The sequence below is a fragment of the Orycteropus afer genome, unplaced genomic scaffold (genome assembly GCF_000298275.1).
Source record: "Orycteropus afer afer isolate SDZICR_OR568_19922 unplaced genomic scaffold, OryAfe1.0 scaffold00469, whole genome shotgun sequence".
In the NCBI taxonomy this organism is placed as follows: Eukaryota; Metazoa; Chordata; class Mammalia; order Tubulidentata; family Orycteropodidae; genus Orycteropus; species Orycteropus afer.
This window is the reverse complement of record NW_006922056.1, coordinates 280,424-297,193: the sequence shown is the minus strand read 5'-3', so window position 1 is coordinate 297,193 and position 16,770 is coordinate 280,424. Positions and strand designations below refer to the sequence as shown.

At 57.0% G+C, this 16,770-nt stretch overlaps 2 protein-coding genes across 2 annotated transcripts in view; one reads left to right on the top strand and one right to left on the bottom strand.

Moving 5' to 3' along the window:
• Nucleotides 1–1,276: 1,276 nt before the first annotated feature.
• On the bottom strand, nucleotides 1,277–4,539 carry SAMD10 (sterile alpha motif domain containing 10). Its single transcript, XM_007954693.1, has 5 exons — nucleotides 4,449–4,539; nucleotides 2,577–2,758; nucleotides 2,337–2,508; nucleotides 1,689–1,829; nucleotides 1,277–1,527 (listed from the first exon to the last, which is right to left on the bottom strand). Exons 1-5 carry the CDS (start codon nucleotides 4,537–4,539, stop codon nucleotides 1,277–1,279), a joined length of 837 nt encoding a protein of 278 aa, XP_007952884.1.
• Nucleotides 4,540–6,240: 1,701 nt separating this feature from the next.
• The window catches only part of PRPF6 (pre-mRNA processing factor 6), a 30,572-nt gene continuing 20,042 nt past the window's right edge, over nucleotides 6,241–16,770 (top strand). Inside the window, exons 1-9 of the mRNA XM_007954645.2 lie at nucleotides 6,241–6,317; nucleotides 7,916–8,084; nucleotides 9,282–9,400; nucleotides 9,913–9,991; nucleotides 10,440–10,616; nucleotides 10,811–10,966; nucleotides 12,224–12,318; nucleotides 12,654–12,810; nucleotides 13,514–13,676. Coding sequence (XP_007952836.1) covers nucleotides 6,247–6,317; nucleotides 7,916–8,084; nucleotides 9,282–9,400; nucleotides 9,913–9,991; nucleotides 10,440–10,616; nucleotides 10,811–10,966; nucleotides 12,224–12,318; nucleotides 12,654–12,810; nucleotides 13,514–13,676 — 1,186 coding nt within the window. The 5' untranslated portion in view covers nucleotides 6,241–6,246. The remainder of the gene's footprint in view (nucleotides 6,318–7,915; nucleotides 8,085–9,281; nucleotides 9,401–9,912; nucleotides 9,992–10,439; nucleotides 10,617–10,810; nucleotides 10,967–12,223; nucleotides 12,319–12,653; nucleotides 12,811–13,513; nucleotides 13,677–16,770) is intronic.

Sequence of the window (16,770 nt, the reverse complement as noted above, 5' to 3'; positions counted from 1 at the left end):
TTGGGTACCCGATGTGGTTATTTACACGGCAGCTCCATGGAGCCCTTGCTCCAGTCTAGGCTGCTTCGTCCTTAGACCCCTAACACAACAGGTCCTAACACATCACCACGGGGGCCTGAGGCAATCCCTCAGCCTCTAGGGACTCAACCCTGCTGACAGACGCAGTACTGCTGCCCCCTAGTGGCTGTGGCTGGAGGTGGTGGGAGGGCCTCCTCCTCCCAGATGCGGCACACATGGCCACTAGAGAACCAGGTTTATTTCGGATCTTTTGCTGGAATATAGAAAAGTGAGTACAGAACAAGGGGGATGAGACAACCATGAGGGGGGTACATGACAGGGGAGGGGGAGGGGATGGAGACAGGAAGCCCTGGGGACAAAGGTGTGTGTGGGGGTGCATGATAGGAGGGAGACAAGAGGAAGACAGGAGGGCCCTGGAGATAAGAGTGGGGGGCATGTGGCAAGGGAAGGAGAAGAGGAGGGAGACACGAAGTCCTCGGGGACAGGAGTGTGTGTGGGTACATGACAGGGAAGGGAGATAGGAGGGCCTTGGGGACAGGTTGAAAGGTACCCCATGGTGGAGACATGGCAGGGTGGGAACACTCGGGGCCTGGATGACCAGCTCATGGGAGGGGGCTGGGGAGCCCAGCCTCATCGTCCCTGAGAGTTTCAGAACCCCCGAGTAGTGTGGGAGAGGGCAGGGGAGCAAGGGGCGGGGCTGCCAAGGCCCCCTGCCCCTTGCTGTACCTCTGCTGGGCAGCACTGGCCCCAAACTGCCAGGGCTAGTCTGGGTGCTGGGACAGTGGATGACTTCTGGGGGAATCCAGGTGTTCCTGGGAAGGGCCAGGGAATGCCCACCCTCTCGGTGCCCAAGGAGCCTCTATAAATGGAAGTAGAGGTGCTCAGAGGCCAGAGCCAGAGGACGTGACCTCAGGTAGCTGGGTGTGGAGTCAGGGCAGCTTAGGGTTCCATTTGCCGCTTTCCAGGAGTCTGGGGCACTACCTGGATGTGGGGCCTTGGTTTCTGCATGTGCCAATGAGGCTGCAGGGGGCTTCCTAGGAGATGCATGAGGGTACCTGACCCCCCAGCTGGGTGCAGATGGGGCTGGCCAGGGCCTGAGCAGGGATTGCACAAAGGGCTAGTGACAGTCTATCCTCAGTGAGGAGCCAGGATGGGGTGGGGGCAGACAGACTTGAGGGTGGGGACACCCCAGGAATGGGCTCAGCAGGCAGGGGGGACCTTCACCACGAAGTGAAGGGACTATAAACAGACAGCTTTCCTAGGGGCCCACTGTGGCTCCCAGTGCTGTCACATGCTGCCAGCAGCACCAGGGTCTGGTCTTTCGACCTAGGTCCCTGTAGGAGGCCCCCACAGTCTCAAGTGCCCAGCCGAAGCTGGTGGGGTGGTGCTCCTGGTCCAGCCTGTCCCCTAGGGCATCCTCAGGGTCCAGAGAGGCCGCGTGGCCGGCTCTGCTTCGTCCCAGTGGGGATCCGATCACAGTGCTGGGGTCTGGGGTCCAGCCCTTGGCAGCTAGGACACATTTCTGAAGGAGGCTGTGGGATGGGCAGGGGTGAGGGAGAAGTGGGGGTTCCAGGGGAGCAGCCCTGGCAGCATCTGCTGTGCCCCTCAGCCCTGGGTCATCCTACCACCTCACACAGCCCCCCACCCGTGTCTCCAGGAGCCCCACTGACCTTGGCTGAGCAGCTGCAGGCTCCGCCCCTCCTCTCGCACCTGCAGGCGCAGCACCTGCTGCAGCACCTCCTGCCTCTGTGCCTCCTGCGAGAGCCCCATCCGCTGCAACTTCTCCGCATTCAGCCGCAGCAGCACCCGGCCTGGGGACGGGAGGGGGCAGGAGCTGAGACAAGCACGGGGCACTGAAAGCCAGGGGTTGGGGAGAACGAGAGACAGGTATGTGTAAAGGTAGAGAGGCAGAGAGAGAAGCAGAAACTCAGAGACAGGTATGTGTAAAGGCAGAGAGGCAGAGAGGCAGAGAGAGAAGCAGAAACTCCGAGACAGGGAAAGAGGGAGGCAGCGGGAACAAGGGTGGAAAGCAAAGGGAAGAGAACAGAGCACGGACAGAGATGGAGACACAGGCTGTGAAAGACCAGGAAGGAGATTCTGCAGAGACCCAAAGCCTCAGAGAAGCTCATCAGGACAGACAAATGACCAAGGCTGAGTGTGGGGCCAAGAGGCTCTCCTGAGGACCTCTGCCAGTCCCTTTGCTGCCCCCCCACCTCCAGCCTCCCCTCCCCCGCTGACCCTTCCCCCCACCAACTCAGGCTGTGGCGGATCCCCCTTCCCGCCAGCTAAGCCCCCTTCCACGATTACCCTGCCCCTACCAGTGATGGCATGCTGGGAGAAGGCCTCCACATAGACGAGGTAGTTGTGAGGGCAGTGCTTCTTAAGCCACTTGCACACGTCCTGCTGACTCCACAGGACCACGGGCCGCGTCAGGCCACCCAGTGAGGGGCTCGTGTGGTACAGGCCATAGTGGTCAGAGTACAGCCGGCCCTGTGGGGGGCAGGTAGTGTTGGAGGGGCAGGCCAGGGAGGCTGGGGCTGAGGGGCAGGTGGGCGTACCTGGGGGGGCTCTGAGCCTGGCTGTTGCAGGAGCTTGACTGGCCTGTTGCTGACCGCCCTCTGGCTGCGAGCGTCATGCCATGTGAGGCTGGTGCCTGGCGTCCGGGGTAGGTGGCAGGGCATGCTCTCGGCAGACACCGTATGCTCCAGGAGGGTCCGGCAGAAGCTGAAGTGGGCAGTGGCTGGGGAGCAAAGGTGCTGTCAGCAGGCAGTCAGAGCCAGCTCTGACCCAGCGCCATCTCCACTCCCTCAGTAGCTGGTTCCCAAGCTCCCCACAGCAGGAGGAAGGCTACCAGAGCCATCCAGGAACCCCAGCAGGCCAAAGACAAGGAGCTGGACCTTCCCACTCCAAGCCCATGGCCCACGCTGGGGAGCAGCAAAGACTAAAGGAGCGTGCTCCCTGGGAGCTTAAGTCCTCCCGCCAGGCTAAGGTCCGTCCTGGGACAGTCTCCCCGAACTCAGGCTGGCACACATGCCACACATCGGCCCCACCAGGCTGTGTGTACCTGCAGGACTGGCCTGTGAGAAGAGGCTGGTCCCAGGTGTCTGGGAGGCTCTCCAGGCACTGGCCTTGCTGTGCTTGGCCAACTGTGACTCCCTGACAAGGAGCCTGAATCTGGATAGAGGCTGCATATCCATTCTGGAACTTTCCTGCCAGACTGCTTTTGCACCAGCTGTTGCCTATCCCCCACGGGCCCCAGGACTGGACAGCTCCTGTTCATGGTCAGTGCCTCAGGCAGATGCCAGCTTAGCACAGGTGTACCAGCTCAGTACACGTGTGTAGTGACATAGCCCCAGCTCTGGGACCACAGTGGCACTCAGCAAGCCCTCTTCCCACACCAACTGCATTACCAAATTTCCACCAAATTTCACCAAATTTTCGCTCTGGATAATTTCTGGGTTAACTGTGGACATGAGCTCAGGGAGGGCAGACACTTGCCTGGGACCCCTCCCACACAGGGAAATCCCTGTTCCCAGCAGGAAGCTTGGTCTACAAGGGGTGACTGAAAAAATTAATGAACCTAGGAGGCTCTGTGTGGAGTCTGGAAGAGGCTGGAGGGCAGGGCGCAGGTTCACCCCTTCCTCACATTCCAGCCCTGACCCAACAGAGAGAGAAGGTGGTAGGGCTGAGCCCCCAGCAGTAGAGTGAGACCCTCCCACGGACACAGCCCCCCACGACACACAAGCAGGCTACCCGCAGCTCCGCGGTCCCCACATCGGGGGCTTCCTGGAAGTTTCCCTGATCAGACGACCCGGATGACCACAGTGGAGGTCTAGGGGCGAACAGAGGGCATGGCGAGTGTAACCACCGCCCTCGGGTGCCTTCCAGTAACGTGGGAAAGGCATGTTCTCTGCCTGGCCCCTTCGGGCGAAGCGCTTGGGTCGGGGTCTGACCGGCCCGGGGACTGCGCGCGCTCCCCTGGAGCCAGTCGGATGCCTCCGGCCCGCCTGCGCGCACCTGCCCCGGCCTGCCGGCCCCGCCTATTTCCTGCTAGCGCTCGGGAAGGGGGCTCCAGTCTGTCAATCAGTCTGCCTGTCGGTGGGTCGGTCTCTCCCAGCCGAACGCCAGAATTCACGCAGGAAATGGGGCGGGGGCCCGAGCCGGGCTGTGGCCTCGGCCCGCTTTCGGCCCCGCTGCCCGCGCTCGGGAGAGTTGTGTGCGTGAAGAAAAAGGTGACCGCAGTGCGATGCCAGCTCCAGGACAGAGCGCCGGCCGCCCCCTGCCAAGCCAGAGGCGCCCTAGCCCCCAAGGCCCGAGGCTAGCCGGTCATTTCTCCGCCTGCGCAGGACAAAGGCTATGCGGACCCCTTTCGGCCGGGTCGCGCCCCCCGTCTGTTTGGTCCCCGCCCGGCCTGCCGAGGCCCTGCTCACCGTCCACATCCCGGCGCTCCCCAAAGCCGGCGCGCACGGCCCCGGCGCGGCCTCGCGGGGGGCTCAGCTTGGACCTTAGCTCCGTGAACATGGATCCCCGCGGCCCCGGACCGCGTGCACACGCCCCTCGCGGAGCGCAGGGCGACCGTGTGGCCGCGGGGAACGTGCGCCGCCGCCCCGCCCCGCGCTGGTGCCCGCTCTCCAGCCGGTCCCCGCCGCTGCGCCGGTCCCCGCGTCCGGCGAGTCTGCGCGGCGAAGCACCTGCCCGCCAAGCCCTCTGCGCCGGGCGCGCTCCGGGAGCTCCGAGTTGGTGGCGCGCGCGCGGATCTGCGTGTGCAGAGGGGGTCCGCCGGGGCCAGAGGCGGCCCAGTGCACCTGGGCACGGCTCCGGGGACGCGTGTTCTATGCACCTGCCAGGGGATCTGCAGGGGCCTCTGGGTGGGGGGGCGTGAGGACACGTCTGTCCCTGTGTGTATGTGTGTGGGGGGGCGTCTCCGCATCGAGCCCTTCCAGCCACGCCCCCTCCTCCTTCACTTGCTTCTCCCAGCGCTCTGGCGCGGTCCCACAGACCTCTCCCAGGGTCCTTCTCCGAGCGGCGCCTGCGGCGCCTCTTCCCCAAAGATGCCAGCTTGAGCTCCGAGGACCCGGCGTCTTTCCCCTTACCCCTGTGGCCTCAGAGTCTGGCTTAAGCCCAGACGTTGTGCAGAGGCTTGGTAACGGAGGGGGAATTCCCCAGTGGGGAGGGATGCCAAGGGGGGGGGGCTGTAGTAGGTGGGAGGGACCCGCAGGGAGAAACGCGGGCAGGCTGGGAGCAGGGAAAGCCTGGTCCAGCAGAAGCCTGGTTACGCCGTCCCTGTAAACACATGTATACACATGAAATTCAGCCTGGATTCAGGCCCCACAGCACGCGAGGAAGTGCACAGAGCTCAGCCACGTGCCTGGGCCAGCACACACGCCGATGTGACCACGCATGTGGACTCAGGCCCCACAGCACGCGAGGAACTACACAAAGCTCAGACACAGGCCTGGGCCGGCTGTGTGCCGATGTGACCATGCATGTCACACAAACCGCATGCATGTGTATGTTTTTGTGAGTTGACTCTATTTCGGGCCTGTTGTACCGAGAGCTGCAGCTTCACACAGCGCCCTCACCAGTCTTAGGGATGTGGGGTGGCAGGCGCGTGCGGACCCCCAGCCCAGGCCACAGTGGGGCCCAGGAATCTGGTGCCAACGTGCAGGGCAGCAGTGTGCACACCGGATGCCTGCATCGCAGCACAGCCCCGCGCAGCTCCGCACGCCCTGCTCAGGTGTGATTGGGGTCAGCTCGGCCAGGGCCCCTCCGAAGGGCGGCTGGGCCGCTCAGTGTGGGGGAACCTGAGGGTCTTGCTCCTTGCGCAGCTCGCTCCCTTCGGGAATTGCGCCGAGAAAATACTCGGGAAGCAGAGACGCTGCAGGCCTTGTTGGAGTTCCACAGGTTTGTTCAGACCAGTGTTGCCTTTTAACACCTTGTGCCGGCGGGGCAACGCCCGCCTCCCCCAGCGGAAGGCACTCCTGCGCATGCGCCTGTCCCTTCCCCGCGCCACTGCAGTGGCCGGAAGCCGTCGAAGCAGCATTTCCAGAACTTCCGGTCGGGGCGACTAATGGGCGGGGCTTCGCCCTGACGGCGCCTTCTGCTTCCGGGGCGCTAGTGACGTGAGGCCGCGCCCGCTTCCTGCGCGGAGTCCGCGGGTATCTCGGCTTCTTCGCTGCGTCCGCGGCTTCGCTCCCTCTCTGGGCGGCCTGTGGGGTCACCGCCACTATGAACAAGAAGAAGAAGCCGTTTCTGGGCATGCCCGCTCCGCTCGGCTACGTGCCAGGGCTGGGCCGAGGGTGAGGCCTGCGACATGGGGCCCGGGTGGCCAGAGGGGCGCGCGCTCTCAGTGAAGGAGTTGCGAGCCGGGTTGGGGGCCACTCGCTGGAGCCCGGCCCCGTCCAGGCACGGCTCTGCTGGTGCGGTGGTCCCTGGAGAGCACCGTCCTCTCTGCCGGCGCTTCGCCCTGGAGGCAGGAGGACCTGGTCGCTGTCGTAAACTAGGGCCTGCGATGCACTGGGTGCTTCGGTCCGAGGAGGTTCAGGAGAGAGACTGGGGGCTCAGGTGTCGGAGCTCGTTGTCGGGTCTCTGAGTGCAGGTAGATGACGCCGGTTGGGAATCGGACGTGCAGCCGGAGGACCGGGGACCGGGCCGAGCAGGCCCACTCTTCCCTCTGGTCTCGCCTGCCCTGGGCGTCACGGCTGGTTGGGCCCCTCGTGTGGCCTCTTGCCCGCTAGTGCCAGTAGTGCTAATTATTGGCAGTGCCAGCCCCACGGGGGCTGAGATGGCGTCGGGGAGCTTGGTGACTGAGTCCTTTAGTCTGGAGGGTAGCTGAGCAGTCCTAGTCCTTGTGTGGTTGGTCGTTTGACTCGGAAGCTACTATCCCATTTCTCCTGTGCCTAGCAAGTTAGAATCTGTGGGGTGCACACAAGACTCCGATGGTGACACCCCCAGAGGACCTGCTGTTTACCGAGTGGGGTGAGGCATTTGTGTAAATAACCACATAAAGGGGAACCGATTGAGAACTTACGGATTCCCAAGATCAGGGAATGTTCAATGGAGTGGCAGCGTTTGATTCAGGTTTAGGAGGATGGTTGGGTTGAGAGACTCAGAATCGTGGTAGAGGTGCAGAGAGACTGACGTTCTGTGTGTGGATGGTGAGAAACAGAAGCTTGGAGCGAAACAGCACAGAGTCCCATGTGAGCGGAACGGGTGCAGTGAATGAAAGGAAGCTGAGGGGTTCCTTGGGGCCTTGCATGTCACACTAGAGCTGGTGGAGGCATTGGAGAGACAGTGATGGGTCAGCGTGCCAATTCTGGCTTACAACAGGGGTGAAATAGGAGGGCTAGAGGCAGGAGTGGCTAACTTGGTGCTGAGCTATGACCATACGGGGGCCGTATGGTCTGGGGAAGAGAGATTTTAGATGTAGAATCAAAGGAACTTGGAGCAGATTGAATGGAGCTAGGGAAGGAATGAGGGTGGCAGAGTTCGTGATAGGTGTTGCCATCAGCTGAAGCGGTGTCTGGGGCAGGAGAGGAGCGAACTCCTGGCAGGTTAAGTTTGAGGGACTTAGTGGGGTGGAGGTGGAGGTGATTGGCAGGTTGATAGAAATGTGAGGCTGAAATTTAGGAAGTGGGAAGCCATGATGCCCTATGCAGAGAAGCCTTGGGTGAGAAGACGTCTCCTTGTAGCACCCAGAGTGGGTTGGAGGGGCAAGCACACCAGTGTGTTCCCAAGTGGCCAAGCTCAGCTCCCCACCTTGGGACCTTTTGGAGGTTTTTTAGGTGTTAAAGGTCTCATCAAGCGGTGGTCAAGGGTGGAAGGGAGAACACAGGAACAGGGTACCCAGATGTGATGGTGGGCAGCATCCACATTCGCATCCTGGGGTCTCCTGCAGTGCCACTGGCTTCACAACCCGGTCAGACATTGGGCCTGCCCGGGACGCAAATGATCCTGTGGATGACCGCCATGCCCCGCCAGGCAAGAGGACCGTTGGGGACCAGATGAAGAAAAACCAGGCTGCAGATGATGATGATGAGGACCTGAATGATACCAACTATGATGAGGTGACACGTGTTTCTGTGGCTCCCTGGCCAGTCCGAAGGCTGGCCCCTTCTTGATCATGTGCTGTGGGGCTTAAGCAGCTCGTACGTTAATGTGTCAGTTCCTCACAGGCACTGTCAGCAGCGTGTGAGGGACAGCAGAGCTGTGCCTCAGCAAGCACTCTCGTCTCTCGGGAAGAGGCACCTCTGCAGCTAGTGGCAGGGGTCTTGGCTGTGAGTTAGTGATTGGGATTCGCAGGGGTGGGGGTGGGGTGACACCTCTCAGCTGATCGCATACCAGCCTTTGAGGTTTTCTTTAGGGGTGTTCTAACAGGTGGCATCTTTCTTTGGTGAGAAGAAAGTGGGTTTTTTTTAAACTTTGAAATAATTTTAGACTTGCCAGAAACTTTGCAAAAGAAAAATGGTACAGAGAATTCCTGTATACCCTTCTCTGTTTTCCCTGATGTTAACATCTCAAGTCACTTCCGCAAAGTTATCGATTAGCATCAATATCGTACACCCACTCCTCACTTATCAGCATGGTTAAGTTCCAATGACCAGGTTGTTATGCAGAAATTGGCATTATGGGAAAATGGAGGATGAGCACATCATTACCTGACTGCTGAACCACTGAGAACCATGGCTCAGCCAAGCTGACACAGAACCTTAACCGTCACGGCCAGTGTGACTCTCACCTCATACCTTGGTGCTCGTTACTGTCAGGTGTATGTAGTTAATGCGCAGAATAGTTGATTAGTGGGTTATTCCACTACGGTCACATGTGTGAGATGTCAGACGCTGATGTAGTTGATGTAGTAGGTGTGCTGTTAACCCAGCTGTACCAGTCTTACTTGAATGTTACAGTTTCCAAGAATGTCCCTTTTTCTGGCCTAGGACCTGCCTCGATCCTATGCTACTGTTAGGCCTTATGTCACCTTAATCCGCAATGAGGTTCGGGCTTCAGTCTTGTGATCATGACTCTTTTGTCAAGTGCTGATGGGGTGTTTTGTGATGATGACTCTTTTGTCAAGTGCTGATGGGGTGTTTTGTGATGATGACTCTTTTGTCAAGTGCTGATGGGGTGTTTTGGAGACTGTTCCTCAGTTGCAGTTGATCTGATGAAAGAGTATTTAGCACCTTCTCATAGCTACGGTCACTCTCTCTGCTGCTGGGCTGTATTGGAGGAGAAGCTGACCTGTGAATGCTTTGTTTGCTTCTCAGTTTAATGGTTATGCTGGGAGCCTCTTTTCAAGCGGGCCCTATGAGAAGGATGACGAGGAAGCAGATGCCATTTATGCGGCTCTGGACAAGAGGATGGATGAGAGAAGAAAAGAAAGGAGGTAAACAGATGGCTGCCCTTCACATTTGTGTCCATTCACCTTTGTCACAAGCATGTCACTTGGACTTAATTTCAGACTCAGAAAAGTTGCAGGAACAGCATGCGTGTGCACTCAGCTGTGGGCTCCTGGGTTCTTAGTCTGTAACTTTTTGGATAACTGCTGGGTTGTGGGAGAGCAGTTGCAGGACCTGGGCAGTGGAGTGGAGATCTTCAGAATTCTGAGCCTAGCTTTCCAGTAATCTTCAGAGTTTTGGGTGGGTTACTTTGACTGTATGGTACCCTCTTGGGTGTAGTGCTGCTGACTGAGATACAGTAAGTAGTTTGGAAATGAACTGAAGATGGCAGATGAGCATTTCAGTCCTCAGAGCCGGTGGGCATGTGGTGTGCTTCGGCACGTTGACCTTGAAGGAGGCTCCTGGAGGAACCCCTGTGTTGATCCTCAGGGCCCATAGGACCGCTCCCACTGGGTCTTTGCATTCTGCTCCTAATGCACACATATGCTTTATTTCTCAGGGAGCAAAGGGAGAAGGAGGAAATTGAGAAATACCGTATGGAACGCCCCAAAATCCAGCAGCAGTTCTCAGATCTGAAGGTGAGCAGGTGGCAGACCATTTGTAATGCAGAGTACTAGGCTGCCCTAGCCTAGAACTGGCCAAACTTGGTGATCTTCACTCCTAATTTGATTCACAGAGAAGTGGCTGGAGAAAGAGCCTTGCTTTTACATCCTCAGCTAGCTACGTGTGTATAGGTTTTCTCCGCCCCCCCCCGGAAGAGGTGGGACCAGTGACTGTTTTCTGTTAGTGTAGCTCCATCTGTTCCTGTGGTCTTCTAAACCATGCTCTCTTGGCTTTGACAGATGAATTTATAGTTCATTAAAGTAGAGCTGACCCAGGAAGTTGGTTTTTCTAAGTACTAAACCAGTTCTACAGCAAGGTTCTTTATAAGGCGTGATGATTTGGGGCCAGGGAGGGAGAATTTAGTCCTGTCTGTGCCTGTGACATTCCACCAGAGATGTAATTCTCTTGGGGTGATGTCCTCAGCGGAAGCTGGCAGAGGTCACAGAAGAAGAGTGGCTGAGCATCCCTGAGGTGGGCGATGCCAGGAACAAACGCCAGCGGCACCCCCGTTATGAGAAGCTGACCCCCGTTCCCGACAGCTTCTTCGCCAAACATTTGCAGACCGGAGAGAACCACACGTCTGTGGATCCCCGACAAACCGTGAGCCTCTGACAGGAGGGAGGTGGGGCTCCTCCTGTCTGGTGGCTGAGGATGCTGGGCATGGGCGTTGGACCTGTGAGTCTACACTCAGCATTGCTGGGGTGGGTCTGTGCACCACTGGCTCACGCTGGCTCTCAGAGACGGTGAGCTCGTCTACAGGGAGTGCACTCAGTGTCTTATTCCTGCCTTCCCAGCAATTTGGTGGTCTCAACACTCCTTACCCAGGCGGACTCAACACCCCGTATCCTGGTGGAATGACGCCAGGCTTGATGACTCCTGGTACAGGGGAGCTGGACATGAGGAAGATTGGCCAAGCCAGGAACACACTAATGGACATGAGGTTGAGCCAGGTGAGTCCTGTGGGGTGTGGCCTTTTCCTGCCCACTGCCATTGAGTTGATTGTGGCTCACAGGGACCCTGTAGGACAGAGTAGAACCTGCCTAGTAAGGTTTTCAAGGCTGTAAGTCTTCATGTAAGCAGACTGCCATGTCATTTTCCTGTGGAGCAGCTGGTGGGTTCAAACTGCTGACCTTTTGGTTAGCAGCTGAGCACTTAACCACCAAGCCACCAGGGCTCCTTGACAACTCCCTAGGGGACTCTAATACACACTGTAATTGAAGTCTGCTAACCCAAGTTCCTCGGAAGGAAGGTTGGGCAATCCTACTTCCGTAGTGATACTGCCTCGGAAACCCAAGGAGGGGTCGCTATGAGTCAGGGCTGACTTGACGGCACATAACAACAACAACAACAACAACCCAAGTTCCGGGTGAAAAACAGTATTGAAAGCACTAGCCTTTACATCGGGAGCTCTGGTAGCATAGTGGCTAAATCACTTGACTGCTAACCAGAAGGCTGGCGGTTCAAACCCACCAGCCACTCCTCGGAAGGAAGGTTGGGCAATCCTACTTCCGTAGTGATACTGCCTCGGAAACCCAAGGAGGGGTCGCTATGAGTCGGGGCTGACTCGATGGCACATAACAACAACAACAACAACAGGCCTTTACATCGAGGAGAGTGATTGTGTGCTTGGCGGTGAAGAGCTGCAAGGGTGCCTGTGACTGCACGCCCATGATTGGGTGCCCGTGACTGGGTGCTTGTGTGCTCGGTGGTGAAGAGCTATGAGGGTGCCCGTGACTGCACGCTTACTCATTGTGAATTGTGTGCGTGTGTTGTGGTGCAGACGTACTATGTGAAACAAATTCAGGAGAAGTGATAAGATTACGTTTTTCCTTCTATGATTTTTTTAGTACACTTTACTTTTCGAGCAGTTTTAGCTTTGCCACAAAATCAAGCTGATGGTACAGAGTTCTCGTGAGCCCTCGCCCCTCTACGTGCCATTTCTCCTGTCAGTGATACTCATGTATATGTGGTACATTTGCCACATCAGATGGACCTGATTTTTCCCCTAAGACTGAGTTTCACTTTCCAACGTACATGTTTGTTCACCATCCTCATGCACTGTCCTCCGATGATCTTTCTCCTTCTAGAGTTTCTGTTCCTGCTGGGGGTCCAGGTTGTGGGGAGGGGGTATCCAGGGTGCCACCACACACTTTGTTCTGGGAGTCCCAGGTGATACCCAGCTTACTCAGCGTGACCTGTCCCACCAGGTGTCTGACTCGGTGAGTGGGCAGACTGTGGTTGACCCCAAAGGCTACTTAACGGACTTGAACTCCATGATCCCCACCCACGGAGGGGACATCAAGTGAGTACTGGGGCTTGGGGCCCAGACGTGCAGCCTGAACATCCTGTGGATGCACTCAGAAAACACATCACGAAGTATTTTGGCTTTTCGCTTACAGCGTCCCTGCGTACCCACTGTGCACATGACTTGTTTCCCACACCATGTGCAGAACCAGTGTTCCGCAGGCCATGTGCCCTCTTACACCTGCACGTCCTGTGTAGTCGCACGTTCAGCAGGTGTCTGCTCAGCTGCTGAGATGCTGGGAGTGCGGCTGACTCAGAGTGGGCTGGTTCTTGTTACTCGGGACTGTGGTTTTTGTCACTGTGGCGGCTTGACCGTGTGTCTACTACCCTCAGTGATATCAAGAAGGCACGGCTGCTGCTCAAGTCTGTGCGTGAGACAAACCCTCATCACCCACCAGCCTGGATCGCCTCGGCCCGCCTGGAGGAGGTCACTGGGAAGCTGCAGGTAGCACGGAACCTCATTATGAAAGGGACAGAGATGTGCCCCAAGGTAAGTGTGGGCAGCTGCTGTCTGGGGGGGCATGGCTTCTGGGGCACAGGGATCCCGTGTGCCTTCGAGGGCTGGAATTCACAGACAGCTGGAGCAAAAATGTTAGGAGAGCCAGTTCTGCTTGACAGAGTAGCCTGGTCTTTCATGAACCACTTACAAAACAACAGAATAGTGTTTTTAACTAGATCAGTCAGCTTTCCCGCCTTATTTAATGTAGGCAGCCTGAGGTTAATGATGCCAACTCTTAGGGTAACCTTGCCAAATGCTCTGCACGCTGTAGGTGTATTTCACATGCTGCTCGTTGTGGGTGTGTGTATCCTGTGCGTGTGCTCTGTGTACGCTGTTCACACTGGGCTACTCCCAATAGTGAAAGGGGTATTCACCAGAACTTCCCTGGGCCAGCACGCACGCTGATGTGACCACGCACGCGCACTTCCGTAAGTGCAGTCACGCTGTCTACACAACCCTGTCTGTTCGTGGAGTGACACTTGTTGCGGGGCAGTCTGTGTTCTTCTCATCCACTTGGACATAGAAGCTGTCCCTGAGTTGGCATTTTAAGGAGAGTCTGGTGCACTCTGTGGCCAGGATGACTGATATTTGTTCATCTGATCGGAGAGCTCCAGGTCCCTCTTCCAGGGCTCTTGGGTGTACTTCTGGGGTTCAACATGAGCCTGGAGCCGTGACTGCTTTTCTCTTGCCTCAGAGTGAAGATGTCTGGCTAGAAGCAGCCAGATTGCAGCCTGGGGACACCGCTAAGGCTGTGGTGGCCCAGGCAGTCCGTCACCTCCCACAGTCTGTCCGGATTTACATCAGAGCAGCAGAGCTGGAGACAGACATTCGTGCGAAGAAGCGGGTTCTTCGGAAAGGTGAGTCCCTAGCTGCCGTCTCAGGTGAGGAGGCACACCTGGGCCTTTGTCCTTGCATGGAAGGTGCCACTTCCTTTGTTTCTGACACCCTTGCTCAAGCTTCTGGCAGGAGCAGTCTGGATTGTGGGATGTGGCCCACCTCTTATGCTGGCCTGGCTTTCTCTGTGTGGGCCCACCATGGAGGAAGGGACACTAGGGGTGGGATTCCTGCTCCGAGTCAGACACACAGGGCTCATCCTGCCTGTCTGCTGGGTCACCTTGAAGGAGCCCTGTGGCTACTGTGGTCCAGGTTTTCCTTACCTGCAACATCAGGCCACTGCCCAGCTCACAGCTGTCCATCAGACATGAGGGTGGGCCATCACAAGGCTTGTGTGTCCTGGTTGTCGGTCTCAGCTAATCGTGGGGCTGCCCCTCAGCTCCATGTGAGATTGATGAGGCTGACCTCAAACACCCGTGAAATGCTGTGCACCTGAGTGTCCTCCCTTCTCTGGTGCTCTGAGTGTGCCAGTGTTTGCTCTCAGCCAGTGGTCGCAGGACAGATGGATGGTGGTTTGTATTCCGAGAAAGCTGCTTCCACCTGGCAGTCGTCCAGCCATTCCTTGAAAGGAAGGTTGGGCAATCGACTTCATAGTAATACCGCCTTGGAAACCCAAGTCGGGTCTGACTCCATGGTAGTGAGTTCGGTTTTTGTATTTTTTTTAGGTAACGTTTGTTGTTATGGAATTGATCAAAGGAAAAGTTTCTCTCTTCAGAGCCGTAGAGCAAGTGCTACTCAGTCTAAAATGGATGTTGGCAGAGGCCTGTGCAGACAACTGTGTGTCTGTGTGTGTTTGCATATGTGATATGTTTGTGTCTGCGTGTGGGATGTGTGTGTGGTATGTCTGCATATGTGTGTCTGCACATGTGACGTGACTCTGTATGTGGTGTCTGCACGTGTGAGCACATGTATTGTGTGCTTTGTATGTTCTGTATGCCTGCATCTCTGTGTTGTATGTCTATGTGTGTGTTACATATACACACATGTATGTTTGTGCATGTGGTGTGCCTGTGGTGTGTGTGTGTGTGCGTGTTGTGTTTGTGCATGTGTGGTGTGTTTGCACATATATGTGTGCCGTGTCTGCATGTGTGGTGTGTCTTTCTGCATGTATGATATATCTGCATGTGTGTGTTATGTGTCTGTGCAGTATGTCTGCACATACATGTGTTCGTGGTATGTCTGCATGTGTTGTATGTCTGTCTCTGCATGTATAGTATGTGTATGTAACGTTTCTGTGCATGGCATGTTTGCGTTTGTGTGTATGTCTGTGTGTGTATGTGATGTGTCTGCATAGCGTGTCTGCATGTGTGACCTGTCTGCATGTGTGTGCTTATGATGTCTCTGTGAGATGTGTCTCTATTTGCACGTGTGGTGTGTCTGTATGTGTGTGTGTTACGTGTTTCTGCTTGCATATGATGTGCCTGCATGTGTGGTGTGTCTGTGTGTGTGGTGTGTTTGTATGTGTGGGTTTGCTTTTTTGTATGTGTGTTTGTGTTTGCGGGTATGGTGTGTGCATTTGTGTGTGTTTGGTATCTGCTTCTGTTGGCTCTGCCTCCTGCTTGCAGCTGGCTGCCACTCTCTGCTCAGAGCTGAGGCCCTGAGTAGAAAGTCAGCCCTGTGGTGCTTTGTAGACAGTCACGTCTCCTCTGTCAGCCAGGGAGCTCATTCTCTGATGACACACACATTAACTCTGAGTAATTAGTGTTTATTTGGAAGGCTTTGTTGGGCACCCTGCCATGGTGATGAATCGGGATGGATGTCTTTGCAGCCACTCCCCTGCTGACCTCAGGCTGTGTGGGTGCATGTCCAGCTGGTGTCAGATTTGTGGGGCTGTGGTGCTGAGGCTGCTGGGAGGTGAGCTACAGGAATTGGGGCTCCTGGGCTCTCTGCCATCAGGCAGGATGCCGAGCTCAGGTAACAAGGGCGGAGGGCACTCAGGCCTCTGCCGCCTCCCTGACCTCAGAACAGTCCCAGTAACAGTGTTTTCCCATGCCTTTGGCAGAGCCAGGGGCAGCTACATTTGGTGCGGGGCCTGATGTTTGAAAACTAAGGGAGTGGACCCTCTATCAGTGACGTAGGATGCTGTACCAGTGCTGGGTCACATAGCAGGTAGGCGGAGCCATCCTGTGTTGGGAAATAATGCTGCCTGTGAGGAATGTGGGCTCCAGAGCTGCTTCGAGCCCTGAGTGCACCTGGGACCTTGGGCATCTTGGGTGCTTGTCTGTCTTCATCTGAGCCATGAGGATCAGGGAGGCAGTGTTTTAGGCACAAGAAGCTTCTGGTGAACACTGGCTGTCAGGTGAGAGTGGCCTAGTCAGTGTGTGGTGGTCACTCTGTGTGGCCCCAGGGTATTGGCCCTTTGGCCGTTTTTCCCAACGTCCCTGGGCCAGTGTTGCTCCTGATGGCTGAGGCTCTCTGTTATTCTAGTTCGGGTTAAGGTGCTTCTGCGCAGGGTCCATGTGCTCTGGTCCTGACATGTGGTGGACTCCAGTGCTGTCCTCAAGTGCAATCTCGTGTTCTCACCTAGGGTGATGGGATCATAGGAGAGTGGGGGACCATGGGCATGGTCATGTTTTTGCTACACAGAACACTCTTTGCAGGCTGTTGTCAGGACTCCTTCCTGTCTTTATCTGTGTGGACTGGTCATGCTGTGTTCTCTGTACTGAGGCTCTCACACATGGTGCCCCCTGCTCTGAGGCTCTCACACGCGGTGCCCCTGCCCTGAGGCTCACACACGCGGTGCCCCCTGCCCTGAGGCTCTCACACGCGGTGCCCCCTGCCCTGAGGCTCTCACACGCGGTGCCCCCTGCTCTGAGGCTCTCACACGCGGTGCCCCCTGCTCTGAGGCTCTCACACGCGGTGTCCCCTGCCCTGAGGCTCTCTCACACGGTGCCCCTTGCCCTGAGGCTCTCACATGGTGCCCCCTTCCCTGAGGCTCTCATACGGTGCCCCCTGCTCTGAGGCTCTCACACGCGGTGCCCCTGCCCTGAGGCTCTCACATGGTGCCCCCTTCCCTGAGGCTCTCACACGGTGCCCCCTTCCCTGAGGCTCTCACAC